General features: G+C 52.4%; 1 protein-coding gene across 4 annotated transcripts in view; it reads right to left on the bottom strand.

The window, feature by feature from the left end:
• Positions 1-14,798, bottom strand: part of NSD1 (nuclear receptor binding SET domain protein 1) — a 65,861-nt gene extending 51,063 nt beyond the window's left edge. For 3 of the 4 annotated variants that reach the window (XM_074604180.1, XM_074604183.1, XM_074604185.1), the window contains exons 1-2: positions 13,769-13,906; positions 12,871-13,556 (exon numbers count right to left, since the gene is read on the bottom strand). In XM_074604180.1, the coding sequence (XP_074460281.1) occupies positions 12,871-13,536 (666 nt within the window). In that variant the 5' untranslated portion in view covers positions 13,537-13,556; positions 13,769-13,906. Of the gene's footprint in view, positions 1-12,870; positions 13,557-13,768; positions 13,907-14,699 lie in introns of those variants that run through there. The other variant, XM_074604181.1, reaches the window with a different exon arrangement.
• Positions 14,799-15,137: the final 339 nt, after the last annotated feature.

The following is a 15,137-nucleotide window of genomic DNA, read 5'->3' as shown; positions in this document are numbered from 1 at the left end:
ACGCGAAAGGAGGCTTTCTAACAGAAAGCAAGTATCCCTGCCCGCCTGAAACTCTCACCATCAGGCAAATATGAAACATATCAAGCAAAAAAAGCTTCTATTTCTATGTGATTTTATTACTGTACACACTATCGGTCCTCAACTGTCTCTCACCAATCTTCTTCCCTTTAAAATAACCACATCATTAAAAAGTGACAAAGTAACACTCATGCAGTAACCACTCTTGGCTGTGTCACCTGAAGCTGCTGTTCAAACCATTAACGTTGCTGGAAGAAGTGGCACAAAGTGCAAGTCAACAAAGACACACACGTGTGCTGGTAGCCACGGGGGGCACCTTTCCTGCGGCACCGGTCATCTCTGTGTAACAGCCAGAGCAGCACCGACGTCTCCAGCGCAGCGTGGCACGGCTGCAGCCACCCCGTGCGCCCCAACAGCACGACGGGGGACTCAATCATCTTGGGAGAGCCATAGTAAAATGAAACCGTGCACAAAGGGGCAGATATATATATTGTTACAGACCAAGATTTTCAGTATCTGGTACCCAAAGAGCCTAGCTGTCCAGAGTCTACGCACTGAGCTGCGGCCATCGTGGCCCTGCACACTTCAAATTCAGACCTGCTTTGGAAAGCCGTCACAGAAATGCTTGGCCAAAACAGCCCTATTATAGTTTATTCCTGACTTAATTATAAACATGAAATTATTCAATGAAGCAAGGGACAGAACATGCTTTTAGGGAGAGGCTGGGGCAGCAAAAGAGATTTGTGTGTGAGAAGGATGGAGGAAAGAAAGAAGGAAGCCACTGACCACCAGGAATAATGGAAAAAGATCCTGCCAAGCCTGTTTCAGGCAAGAAGCGGACAGAATCAAAGCCAAGGAAGAAAATAAAAGGAGGCAGCACATCCAAATGATAATTAAACAATAGAGTATAAACAATGACACCAACAGCCCTTTCCGCTGAGTGGGAAGGCAGAAGCACAGCAGATACCTGCCCAGGGCCCTGCAGCAGGAGCATGGGATATCTCGGCATATCTTGGGATATCTCGTGAGCAGATCTCACCCCAGGAGCAGCTGTCAGGTAAGTCACAACCTGCACACGAGCCAGCGCAGACAGCAGCAACAATTCTGCCCCATACGCTCCCGCTGCTTTCTTCAAACCTTCTCGTTCCTGGGGCAGCAACTCTCACACTTCTCTCTGCAGCCCACCTACCCCCAGGATTACAAACAAGCTGCTCCCAATACCTACTTCTTACTAGTTAGAACTGGAAGCCCGGGGGTGGTCAGTCCACTGCCTTCCCCACCACCACCTTTTTTTCCTTAAAGTTCAAGGATCGTTAGTCTTTTCCTGAACAAGATGAGATGACAAGGAGTTCATCCAATTCCTAAGAGGCACTAACCCACCCCAGATATGGCTGAAGACCAGCAGCTTTTCATACGGGGCAGGGGGGAGGGGGCGGGAATCTAACAAAGCAAACTTGAGAGAGAGATGACATTTCCAGGCACCTGGATTAGCCTGGGCCAAACACTCTGCTTGAAGTAGTATCTATTAACACAACGAGCCACATGGTTGGTGTCACAGATGCACCACGCCTAGGACATGACACTCCCAACTCCTGCCCATTTCACATCACACACCGGTTATTCACCCTCTGCCCTTGCACAGAAGGGGCAGCAACTTTTTTCTATTAAAAATAAGCACTCTCAGAACTAGCCTGGAAGGGCAAGCTATTCCAAGAGTTTTCTTGAGATGGTGCTTCCCTCCAGCTGAAGTTCAACCTTATGGAGTTAACTTACGACAAAGCAGAGGAGCTTCGACCTCAGTCTTATCCTTCTGTCCTGAGTCCACACAGCCCCTGTCACTGGGGGGGTCCAGATCCTTTAACTCCCGTGAAGTGAAGCAGCAAGGGCTGCACCTCTGGTACAGCGACTGCTGCTGACAGTCAGAGATAGTTAAAAGTACGACTCCTACCACTGTCCTGCTCTTACGAATGGGAGGATGGAAAGAAGTCCAAGTGATCCGCTGCTCATCATTTCACTCAGCTCCAACGCTCACACACTGAGAAATGAACACATACAGATAGAAGGGAAGAAGACAGGAATTGGGAAATAATCTTTGCCTGTGAATGGAAAGATAAAAAGGAGATGAAATGAAGAACAACACTGAAGCAAAGTCAAGAACTGAAATTAATAACTGCTTGCGATGAAAGCCAAAAAATAAATTCTCATTAGCAAAGATTCTTGTTTTAAAGGAGCTTTTCTGAAAGCAGAACCAAATTGGTTGAAAAACATTAAATGGAAAGAAAATTAAATTGTATCTACTTCATAGTTTAAGAAGTATTTGAAGGCAAGCAAAAAGAGGTCATCAATCAAAGTTTCCTCCATATAAAGTAGTATTACAAAGCATAAGAGCTTTAAGCCTTTACCGAGAGAGGCCGTGATGCTGAACCTGCGCTCATGCAGGCAGAGCGGCAGCCCTGTGCTCCGCTACGAGAAAACTTAGAGGAATAAATCCCTGCCCAACTGGAGTAAGTATGTAAAAAACCCACCCAAACCACAACACCTGCACGGCGTATCAGCTGAAACCACCACCCCCCTCACCAGAATAATGACAACGCTGGCACTTAACTTCATGGCAAGCTGCAAGCCAAACAGAGGAGTCTGAGAAGCCTGCTGGAAACCACAGGCAGCCAGCGCTGCTGGGGACCAGGGGACACGGTCTTTGTCACCCCACGGCTCCAGCCTTCCTTCGGCTTCAGCACTGCAGCAAAAAGCAAACAGGCGTCTGACCTACATTCGTGTCTGAAAAAGTATATTACCTCTTATCTGGGACCATTATCACACAGAAGTGCTAAATACTCACTAATTAAATATTCACTAGCAAAAAATACAGCAGAGATTATGATACAAGCCAAACTTCTGTTATCTACATGTCTGTGGATATTTGTTGTCTTTGGCTAGTTTTTAGTACCCTTTTCCAGGCTGCAGCAGCTTACAAATGCAAAGGGTGCTACGTACGTATGAACTACCGTGAAAGCTGATTGCACTGCATTGGGTAATTCATACGTCCTGAAGCATCTGTATCAAGTTCAGGAGTTATAAATGTATGGATTTTAAACAAAGAATGGACTGATGTGAGAAGACCAAAGGCTCAGTTATCTAGGTAACTGGTTAAGAGCATCTCTGTTTCATTGCTTTCTTAATGGAGATCATTTTCCTTATGGATCGGACAGAACAGCAGTGTGACAGAAAGCTTTGGCACTTCAGCATCCTAATAACCAGAAACGCACCTGACAGCACGATTTGGGGAAGGCAGGAGGAGGAAGCGGGAGAGAAGGGGTACGATCTCACACGGATCCCCAGTGGAGAGAAATCCACAAACATGCAGAAGACTTCAAACTGCCCGCAGCCTGACGCGGAGGGAAAAACTCTCACGCTTGCTTATCTGCATACATTTTAAATGACAAATCAAGTTCTCTTTAAATCTGTCTCTTTTAATCAGCACTAATTTTTTTCAAGCAAGAGAGGAACCGCAGGCATTACCACAACATTGTTAAGTCTCACAAAGGACAAATATCAACAAATATCCTCTCATGTCAGAGAACTAGCAAAAAAAAAACCATCTGAAACCAGGTCATCAGATCTTTCCCCTCTTCAGCCTTACTTTTGTGCTCCTTTATATTATCAAACGAATTGTTCACAAGTAAGACATCTGATAAATGCAACGTTCATTTTCGGAAACGAAGTTTCTAAATCCATTAGATGAAAAACAGATTCAAACTGCGCAAAATGAAACTCGGCTATTCTAATTTATATATGTAAACTGTATCCATTCCAGCTTAAGCTGTAACCAGAATGAAGCGGCACCAGAGAACAGCATGTACACGCAGTGCAGAGCGAATGCCGTATTAGAACCTCAACAGCTAAAAATCGGGAGTTTGGGTTGAATTCAATGTGTAACTATTAACATTTGCTTGTTGGTTGTTTTGGTTTGGTTGTTGGGGCTTTTTTAATTCCATGGGCTTCTTTAAAAGCAACCAACATTCAACCAGGGCTGGCAAATTTAATCTTCTGCAGAAATTATGATTCACCCACAGAAAAAGATACAATCCCACTTTGTTAGTCCAAATGCAAAGACGCCACTTACGCAGGACCATAACCTCCTGAAAATGAGGTGGTATTCAGCATGCAAATCCCCCCTGCCCAACTGAACTATTTTTTCCAAAACAAACAAAAATTATAAATGTTTTGTTCACATAAAGTTAAGTTTTAATTTGCATTTAAATTTTCAACTGCTTTTGCTGAATCCCTACTAAAAATTAAATCAGAATTTTTGAACACTAGCAGTGCAATAAACTTATCTTGTATTTATTTATTTCTTGATAGCCACACTTAGAGCCATGCCCTGAGGAAGGTTCATGCTTAAATCATCAGGTCCTGCAAATTTATGCTTCAGAGAGGCTTCCTTACCTTTACGCTGTGAATCCAGCTTCCTAAACGTATTCACTCACATGCCACGAGAGAAGGGACAACCAAAATTAGGAGGAATCTGACTTCTTTCACTACTGCTACTTAGAAATCCGTGGGCAGTCGCCACGTTAGCCAGAACAGTGAGAAGTCTGAACAGGTGCTTGAGAAAACCAAACACCACAGTAACATCAGGGCAAGCGGAGGAACTATTAAAAGGGAGATAACAACCCTGCTCCTCGCCCTTCTCACATTAGGCAACAGGCAGGTTTCTATCTTACCACCGACAGTGGGAGGGAAAGTCATGAATACACTCTCCAAAGCAAGAGGTACGTGGTCTCCAGTGTGCCGAGATACTGCTGTGCAAAGAATTCTCTGTGCGCTTTTCCCTAAAAAACACCAAACCAAAAGGCACCCCGGTCCTTTGGCTAGTATGCGATGCTCCGTTGGATTGCTCTATCCAACTCGAGACTTCTGGTTTCTCACACAAAAAAAGTCAAATTCTGCATGTCTGAAAATGAAAAATGAGTCCCCAGCGCATTAGTTCTGATGAGTGTCTGAAAATTAATACAAGTTACACTGCTAATTTATTACCCATAAAACTGTTTTTTTTTTCTGAAGACCACAGCAGCGCGAATGTGCCATCTCCAGCAGCACTCACAGCTGTCCAACACCGTACGTAACCCACAGAACAAGTTCCCCATCAAGAACTCACATAAACAAAGCTCTGCTTGGCAACCCTGCCTGCTGCTCCTTACCGACAGCACTCCCGAACCACTCCCCTCCCGACGCCAGGCACATCCCAAGCGCTGCCCCTTCCACCTCCGGACTTGCTGCCTTCCCACAGAGCCACGGCAGCAGCTCAGCCCCAAAGAGGCAGCAGGGGGGTGCCAGGGGCTGCCGGACAAGCCACATTCATTTGTGGATCGTGCAGCTCCATCACTGACGAGGCTACAACCAAACCAGGCAATCAGCTGAGTGGGTGAACTTAGTACAAACCTGCCGCTTGGGCTGTGCTCGAGACAAAAGCAAAGGTGCCCGGCCAGGGCCAGCCTGCCCTCACAAGTGCTGGGAAAGAGAAATAATACACAAGGACTTTTCTCCCAATTTCTTCTTGCCATTCTTCCAAAGACCCGGGTAAGATAAATACTGGTGCAACCTTACTGGTAACCACAGAAAGTCGGCATGTCAACTTTAACGAGTGCTTTTCCATCCTTCAGTAGAGGCAAAGCACACTGCTGAAATTCCTCCTGACTTCATCAATGCTTCTGGACACATGAGAGATGGACGCGCACCACGTCCATCTTTATCACTGCTGCAAAGCTACTGCGAGTAGGCACACTGAAACCAGATTTCTAATTTAACAAGAACAGAGAACTTTAGCTGGCATCTGCCAGGGCTGTCAGCCTCTGCCTCCAACACAGGGCAGCCTCGTGCCCTCTCCCGGCCACTGGAGTCAGGAGCACCCGCTCAGATCAACCAAAGCAAGGCCCGTGCTGCTACCCAGGACTGAACCAGCGGGACACCCAACTCTCCACCTCCCACTCTGCCTCTGCACGGCACCACAACTCTGCAGGCATGACAAACTCCCTCCTGCTACCACCCGGCTCCCTTGCTGCAGCTGCCTGCTGGGAGAAGTGTGGCATGTTCCTGCAGGAGCCCAAACACACACCTATGCCCTGCACGTGTCCTCAGGAACGCTCCTGCTGGCACCCTGCTCCCACACCACCGGCAAACCTTGCAAACTTAGCAAGGAAGACCCTGAAGTCCCCAGGCTCAACTGCAAGAGCCACGCTCCAGCATCTCCAAACCTAAGCAGCACAGGACACGCTATGTGCGCCCGACTCTGACCTCCCCACAGAGCAGTGGGACGGCCACAGTCCTGTCCCACAGCACACCAAAAAACCCAAAACCCTGTGCACTAGCACCAAGCCACGTCTTTGATGTCACCACACCCTGCAGTTCCCAACATCACCTTGACCTTAACCCCTAACGCAGCACTCACTCCAACACACCCGAAAATAACATTTAAACTTCCAGTGACTATCTCAGCAAAGCAAAGGGCAACTTTTATCAACTTGTAACACAGGACAGCAGCAAATCAGGGACCCACAGCACAAACACAACCTCAGTTTTGACTCAACCCAAAATTCACCCAGGGCAGACACCGCAACTAACATTTGCAACCTGTTCTGGAGCTCAGCCTATAAACCCACGGCCGCAGAAAAATACTCGGATGCCATGAAGTTACATGAAAGCAAGCGAGGCTATTGTTGATAGGTCTAAATTCACTAGACAAGAGTCTGCACCTGGGAAGTGTTTAGGGGTCCGCAAATCAACAGAGGTTGAAAACTGCTGCTCTAATTCAAAGCAGACTCTCTTACAGACCTTTTCCACCCATTAACTTGGAAATCCTGGCACTGCCTTAACCACCATAAAGGATTTAACTCCCATTTTACTGAGCAAAGACTGCATTGCACAGCACAGATGGCTCTGTGCAGACAGAACAAAACATAGGTCGTATTTTTCTGCTATTAAAAATGGCAGTAACTTGATGATTATTATTCTTTTTTAATCTCTCAGGACAAGCTCCCCCCCTTCGTCCCACTAGGGCTGAGTTTCTTTCTTCAGGTGTTTCTATTCCCTGTGCCTGTCTAAATGTCAGAGCAAATAACTGAAAAAACAATCAAAATTACTATATATAAGAAGCTGTCAGTCCCAGGCAAGAAAAGCAGAAGTATATTCTAAGTAACTAGACTGAAAGTTGATCGTCACCCGTAATGCTGATTTTTGAGTTACGAATGTCCTTTTAAGAAATAGTCTCAATTATAACTCAGAAAATACTTTTTTTTTCCTTGCAGCTCAAGTAGCTTATTAATCATATTCAGAGTTGACACCTCTTCAGTGAGTGACAGATTTGTTCAGTTAACATCGAGAAATTAAAAAAACCCCAAACTAATAATTGTTACACATCACATAGTTTAAGCCCACTTCTGGGAACGGGGCGCAGCGAGGTGCAGTGGGAAGCTGCCATACTGCGAGAGGCAATCAACAAATCCACGACTTCAGGCAAAACAGAACTACATTACCCTGAAGTAACACACTTCTGCTACAGCTTCAAACCGAGCCACTACCGCCAATTTGGGCAAGGGCTTAGAAGCAGCTGTAACAGCAGAACTTGAGTCATTGTACTCTCAACAATACAAGATTTGTTAGGAAAAATGGTTCGAGTTCTGGGAGACGCCTTTTTACAAAAGAAATCAAAAGCAAGTAAACACAGTTAGCAGAGGTGGCAGGCCTTGAGAGGCAGCACGCATCCTAAAAAGGCACCTGTAAAAGCCAATTTTGCTGCTACTGTTGGCCATTTTTTCCTGTAGCAGTAGCAGGCGATGTGCTAAGTATGCCACCTGCATGGAGCAGAACTTCACTGCTGAATAGCTGAGTGAAGTCTACACTCCTCTGGCAACAGCCTTCACTAGAGATGTGAAGTATTTATGACTGCGGACAGTATGTTAACAAGGACATCGCTTAACAAAGTCTCTCTTACCCAGACTTTAAAAAAAAAAAAAGGTTTAAATATAGAAAGCAGAAATTACATAGAGGTTTCTGCCATTATATTAAGCAAAACCTCACCTTTGAGACTGTCCAATCTGCAAGAAAATACGTCTGGTTTTGCTATTTGCACACAGACATTTTCAGCTTCAAAGAGCTGCGTGGCCCCACGTGAACTGCAAAGGCATCAATCGTTCAAGTTTGACTCTGCACGACAGATACCCAGAACATCCATATTTACTAGAGAAACCACATTATTTTCTATAACATCATACACACAAACAGGTATTTCGCACCTGACCAGCAATACTAGACTAGAGAACAAATACAACTGAAACAAGAGAGCAAACACAAATACAAATGAAACAAGAGAGCAAATGCTAGAATAAGTTATTTCCAGGATCCAGCCCACTGTGCAGAACTCTAAATCCTACAGACTGTTAAAAAAACCCTGCTGTCACTCAAAGCGAGCTGCTCCTCACACCTCGGACACACTGTCCTGCTGTGACAGCATCTTAACACCCACCCGCTCACACCACGACGAAGAGGCGATGCAGCGCCACCACATCATGAAAGCACTAAAAGTCATTAAGGGCTGCAAAAATTTACGGCCGAGCAGTAACACAGCCCAGGACAGCGCCCTAACCGTGGAAATATCCCTTCTTCTGGATTCCCACCACGGCTGAAGTCCTTCGCGGCTAAGTTTAGATCTGCTCGAGACATGAATGCACTTCAGTAGAGGGGCCCAGTGGACGCCAGCAGACTGCACTGCCAGGCGAGATCCAGCTACGTGCTCCTTTCTGAGAAGAAATAAGGTCTTCCAAACAGTGTAAATCTCAGTGGCAGGGAGGAGCGTGTGTGAGATCAGACGCACAGGGACAGCAGTCTGCGCAGAGCCTGTTCTCACCAGGTGCACGTAGAAGGAGACGGTGCCCGCAGAAGCGCAGACAGCCAAACGGAATTCATCTCCCCACCAGGAAGATGTCAACTGACCGAGGAAATTTATGTTCCCTGCTCAAACACACCACAGCCATGCCTATTGTATCTCAGGGATATAACGTTACCAGTAGTTAGTTACACCTCAAATCAACAGTCTGTAGTAGCAGATTCTTTCAGAAATGTTTACAGGAGTAGCAAGTATCACGTGGCGCTGGTTCCTTTATTTTATTTTTAGAAGAAATAGCACTAGACAAGTCAGTTGATAAATGAAGAACCAGAGTAACTCTCACCCAGGGAGATTAACACTTTTTGTAATGAGAATACTCTCCCACAGCTGCAAGATGCAACAGAACTCTGAAATTCAACATGGATTAATTCTAGGCTTAGATAGAGGGCTTTGCTGGCCTTCCGTACTTTTAATATATTGCATATGGTGTGGTTCCGGTAAAGCAAAAACCTTCCAGGAGCCCTATGCATAGGTCCTACCCGTTCCTCACATCCAGCCACTGGAAGCAGCCATCCCTAGTGATGAAAGATCTGGCTCTGGATTTCCCTGCGCCTCCTGTCCTCACTGCCATTACCCGAACATCACACTCCTACAGCGCGGAGCTGGATAACAAGGAAATAGTATGAGGAGAATGAAAAGCAACATTGAGCGAGTGCCTCACGCGAGCTCTGCACATCCTGCAGCCTGAAGCCATCAGGGTCCCGTGGAAAAAATAGCTCATGAATGCATAACCCAGGAACACACGCTGCGTAACATACATGCAGCAAGACTGGCACACGTGTACTTGAATACAAGAACTCTCAGCTTCTGAGTGCTCAACTCCGCAAACCAAATGAATCTAACGTACTTTGTGGGTAGCAATTAAAAAAAAAATAATAAAAAATCAGTAACTGGCAAAGCAAAAGCCAAGTAATACGGCACCCGAAGTTACGTAAAAAGCAAAACTTCAGCACAAGAGTTCTGTCAGAAACACGTCCACCTGCTCCAATTCTTTGGCAACCAAGTTCAAGCAAGATCGACGCTGCTCAGACCTCATGTGGCTGCACGTGCCCTGCCCAGCACTGGAGCCTGGGCCCATTTCTGCCTCCAACTCCAGAAAACAGTGTCCGATACAGCCTGCAAGGCTGGGAAAGTGCTAAAGACAAGCTCGTGTCAGGACCATACAGAACAAACAGTGAAATTGCAAAACAACCATTGCTTTTAATTTAAATAGTGATAACCCAACATTAACGCAATGTGCACGAGGATGTAAGCCACCAGCTGCCAGCAGTCACCGTATCGTCACTTCTGGAGCAGAAACAAGACCCAGTGAACACTGCTGTAGTTTCTTTCTCTCCAACACAAAATCTGGCAGGAGCTGTTGGGAGCACGGAAAGCTTCGGGTCAACCTTAACTAAGATTAACTCAACACTTAAAATAACTTCACTTCAGAATATGCATATCCCTCTTTACAACTGAATGCCACCTGAGCAAGCCCTCCACCCTTTGGGGCAATGTCTCGAGTAAAACGGATGCCAGGGCTATTAACAAATCCCCATGCAAAACAATACCCCTCCTACCCACAGGCGTTACTTAAATGCCAGACTTTGCATCCTAGTAAAGACAAAACCAAATGCTGTCCCTTCTGCTGGAAGCACTCTTGACATTTCGGAAATCAGCCTTTTCAAAGAGTTCGCAATGATCCAGGGAAAAATTCAAAACTTGCAAGGGGCAGACACAGAGGTGCGAGAAACACGCACGCTTTCCTCTTGGCGAAACAGGAAGTTCGAGCAGCAGCGGGCATACTCAAAGCTGTGAGCTTCAAGAACAGAAGCTCCGAGAAAGTCTTGCTTTAAGGTGGAGGAGCTCCACCATCAGGCTAGGTAAAAGGGATTATCCAAAAGGGTAGTCCAGCTATGACAAGCCACCCTAAAAATAGCAGTGCAGAACTCCTGGGGGTTTGTGGTTGATGTTTTAGGATTTTTTTTTTGTTTAAGTTTTAGTATGCCCTCAAAAAGGTTGATTCCCCAAATACAAATGAGACAGCAATTAAAATGCCTAAATGAACACAGGACCTGAGGAGCAAGCCTCGTTATTTCTAGCTACTACGTCATGTTCAACAATTAAAAGATCTTAATTGTCTCATTGGTGACATGGCAGAGAAAAATCCCTATCTCTTCACACCCAATAGGCAGCAGGGCTAAAATGAAGGACCACTCAGACAACCCACGCTTACTTACGAAAGGAAGAGAGCAAGCCTCAAGGAGAGAAAGATCCCAGGCTGTCCAAAAAATGCGTTTCTTCTCTGTTTTTTTTTTTCTGAATGCAGCTATGCTTTTGAGCCACCAGCAAGGTCACTGTCATACTATGGCAGACAGGAAGGCAGTTGTACTGAAACGTCAACCCCTTGTTGCATATTCAAATAACAGGCTCAATCACTAAGAGAGTTTTGTCACCATACAAGCTGCAGTTCCGTAGAGCACATCGTAAAAGCCACTGATAGCAGAGGCAAGTGTTGTGAAAGTACCTCCGCTAGCTTCTGTTTACAAAGTGAGACCCTCCCACAACCGCATCACCGAGCACATGTCTGCTGAGAGATCCCTGCTTTGCTCTGCAAAACAAAGCTAAGTATATCCACAAACCTCAGACCAACAGCCTTACCCCCAAAGGCTAAAGACTGAGTCTCCATAAGGAGACGGATTCTTCCCAAGAAACACTTGAGAGGAGTCACGATCCAGAGCCAGAGCTGAGCCTAACAGTGCCACAAACAAATTAAGCCGCTGTCAGCATCTTCCTGAAATCACCCCTTCCACGGGCACTCTGTAACAAGTGCTCCACCAGCTCCCAGAGCACAACTGGACACGGGTGAAAGCCGGTATTTCTCCCCAAGTGCTGCACCAGTAGCTCCCCAAGATGCACCAGCAGCATCTGTCCGGCAACAGTGGCTCTACTGAAATTAAGAGAGAGCAACATGGTTTCGGTGTCAGTGCTGTCACGTGAGTTAATTTTCACACCCTGCATCGAGTAACACTTAAAACCCAGAGCATCCCCCAGCAAGGCACCTTAAGTTTGCAAAAGCATATTTAAAAAATTGACAAAAAAATACTGAAGAGCTACAGGAAATATACATACATATCTGCAAATAAGAAGTCACGCTGAAAACCATCCAAAAATTATACTTGCATTCAAAAGGACATTGTACAAAAAAAAGTTGAATGCATCTATCTCCTTCCAGAACTCTAGAAGTTCAATGAGCTTTGCTTCTTATTAAGCATATTAGAAAACAAACTAAAGGAATTTGTGAGCGTAAATTAGAAAGAAAAAAAAAAAAAAGTCATCCTGAATAACAGGCAAGGTTTGCTGCCCGTGAGGTCTGTCAGGCCATGACACAGCCAAAGTCTCTCACAGCTCGGGTACCTCAGGCCAGGCCAGACAAAGAGCCGTCTGACAGCGTTAAAGCCGGCGCAGGCAGGCGAGGGGAAAGCTCCGCTCCGGCCCTTATCTTCCCCCCACCCTTTCCGGGGGGGGGAAAGAAGGAAGAAAAAAAAAAAAAAAAAAGCTTGTAACGGGGAGGGGGGAAACAACCCCAAAAACTCCACCGCAACTTGGCAGCGGTGCGCTGCTCCCGGGCGGAGGGATGGTGCGGGGAGAGGCGGGAGCGGCGGCGGCGGGGCAGGGCCGGTCGGCGGAGGCCGCTGACAGCCGGCGGGGCAGAGCCGGGGCCGTCCGCCCCCCCGCTCCGCGCCCCGGCAGGGTCCCCTCGGCAAGATGGCTGCCCGCCCGCCAGGGTGCCGGCTGCGAGGCCGCCCGGCCCGACCCCGCCGCGCTTCGCCTCGCCGGCCTCCGCCGCAAAATGGCAGCGGCCCCCCGCCCGGCGTGTCGCCCGTCCCCGTCTCCCTCCCACCCAACCCCCCCGCCCCGCCGGTGCTTACGAGCTGCAGGGCCGCCGCCGCGGCGGTGGCGGAAGGCTCCGGCTTCTCCCCGGGATCGCCGTCCCGCACCGTCGTCGGCACCGGCTCGGCCGGCTGCAAGCGGGGCGGCGGCGGGCTGGCGGGGCCCTGCTGCGGCCCGGGGCGGCCGCGGCTCCGCGAACCGGCCTCGGCCGCCGCCTCCTCCTCCTCCGCCTCGTCCTCCTCCTCCTCCTCCGGCGTCTCGGCGCCCTCCTCCTCCTCCTCCTCGTCCTCCTCCTCCTCCTCCGCCGCCTCCTCTCCGCCGTCCCGCAGGAGCAGGGGAAAGGCCAGGGCCCCACGGGGCGCGTCGGCCGCCGGGCCGGCTCCGTCGGCGCCGGCCGCCGGGTCCTGCGCGGCGGGGAGGCGGGGGGGCGGCGAGCCGGGGTCGGGCAGCGCCTCAGCGCCGTCGGCAGCGCCGCCGAGGTACTCGGCGTTGATCATGGAGGCCAGGTCCTGCAGCCGGCGCAGCGGGATGTAGCAGGACGAGGGGTCCTGGCCGTAGACAGGCTTGGCGGCGGCCAGCTGCATGGCGGGCGGCTCGGGGCCGCGGCCCTCGCCGAAGGGGACGCCCTTGGCCTCGGCGGCCGCCAGCGAGGTGCCGAAGGGGACGAGGCAGCTGCGCCGGCTCACTTCGCAGGCCTGCTCCATGCCGGGCGGCGGGCATCCACCTGCGGGCACAGCACAATGGGGTCAGCCCGGCCGCCGCAAAATGGCAGCCGCGCCCGGGGGGCCCGCTCGGCTCCGCCGGGGCCGCCGCCGCCACCGCCGTCGCGCTTAGGCCCAGGCCGCAGCCCGCCGCCCGGCCCGGCCAGCCTCGGGCCGCCCGCTTCTCCGGCCGCCGCCGCCACCCTGCGGGAAGGGGCGAGGGGAGGCCGCTCACCTGCGGCCGCCGCGGCCGGCTCGCCGCCTGCCCCCGGTGCGGACCGAGAAGGAGACGCGCCGACCCGGCCCGGCCAGGCCCCGCCAGCGCTGCTCCTCCGCCGCCTCCCTCCTCCCTCCCCCGCATGCGCGCGCCCGACGCCGCCATCCCGCCGGCGCGCGCCCCGCGCCTGCGCGCGCGCGCGCGCTCCCCCCACCGCTCCGCCGCACCGCTCTTGGGGTTCGGCGGCGGCCAATCAGCGCGCGCCCGCGCGGCCCCCCCTCGCCCCCCCCCCCCCCCCCCGGCGGGTGCCCCCCCCTCCTCCGCGCTCTGCCTGCCCCGGGGGGGTGGGGGAGGGGGGCGCTCAGTGCTGCCCCCCCCCGGTGCGCCCCGCCGCCACCGGCCTGCCCCGCCGCGGCCCCGCTCCCCCCCTCCCGCCGACCGGCCCGGTCCGGCCCGGCCCGGCCCGACGCACATGGCGGCCCGGCCCCGCCGCCCCCACCTCCATCTTAGGCGGCGGCGGCGGTGGGGGGCACCGGGCGGCCCCGCCGGGACGGGCCCGGGATGGGGCGGGTCAGGACGGGGCAGCCCGGTCGGGCCTCACCTGCGGGCCCCGATGCTCTCCCCCCCCCCGCCCCCCCGCCTCGTCGGCCGCGGGGCCGGCGGGCAGGCCGCGGGCCTGCGAGCGGCGGCGGAGCGGGCGCCAACAAAATGGAGTCGGCCGGGCCCTGCGCCCCGGCGGGGCAGCCAGCGGGCGGGCGGCGGCTCCTGCCCGGCGGCGCGGACCGCCCGCTCGGCCCCGGTCCCCGTGTCCCGGCCCCGGTCCCAGCGGGCAGTCAACGCGGCGGGGGTCGCGGGCCGCCGCCCGCCCCCGCCTGGCCCGGGTTACCCCCTGCCATTGTCCGCCGGGCCCGGCGCCCCGGCCGCGCTCCCCCGCCGCCCTCCCGCGCACCGGCGGGCCGGGCAGTCGCCCTCCGCGGGGCCCCGCCGTGCCGCGCCGTGCCGTGCCGTGCCTCGCCGAGCCTCGCCCGCCGGGGAGCGGCGCCCGGCTGCCCGCGGCCTGGTTGTCCTCGCCGGGCTCCGCCGCTCCCGGACAGCGAGCGCCGCGCTCCCGCCCGCCCTCCCGCCGCCGAGCGGCGCGCGGCCGGCCCCGCCGCCCGCCCGCTCCGCCGGGCCGGGCCGCCATCGGCGCCCCCCCCGCTCCCCCCCCTCGCGGGCTCGGCCGGCCGGCGGCCCCGCGGCGGGCGGCGGCTCCGCCGCTACCTCCAGATGGGGGCCGGGGTCTCCGCCGCCAACCGCGCGGGTCCGGGCGCCGCGCCACGCCGCCGCCGCACCGGCACGGCTGGGCAGGCACGGGGCGGGGGCGGCCGGGCGGGGGGCAGCGGCCGGG

This window comes from Larus michahellis, chromosome 11 (genome assembly GCF_964199755.1).
Source record: "Larus michahellis chromosome 11, bLarMic1.1, whole genome shotgun sequence".
Lineage (NCBI taxonomy): Eukaryota > Metazoa > Chordata > Aves > Charadriiformes > Laridae > Larus > Larus michahellis.
The sequence above is the reverse complement of the archived record's forward strand: the minus strand, read 5'-3'. Positions and strand labels throughout refer to the sequence as shown.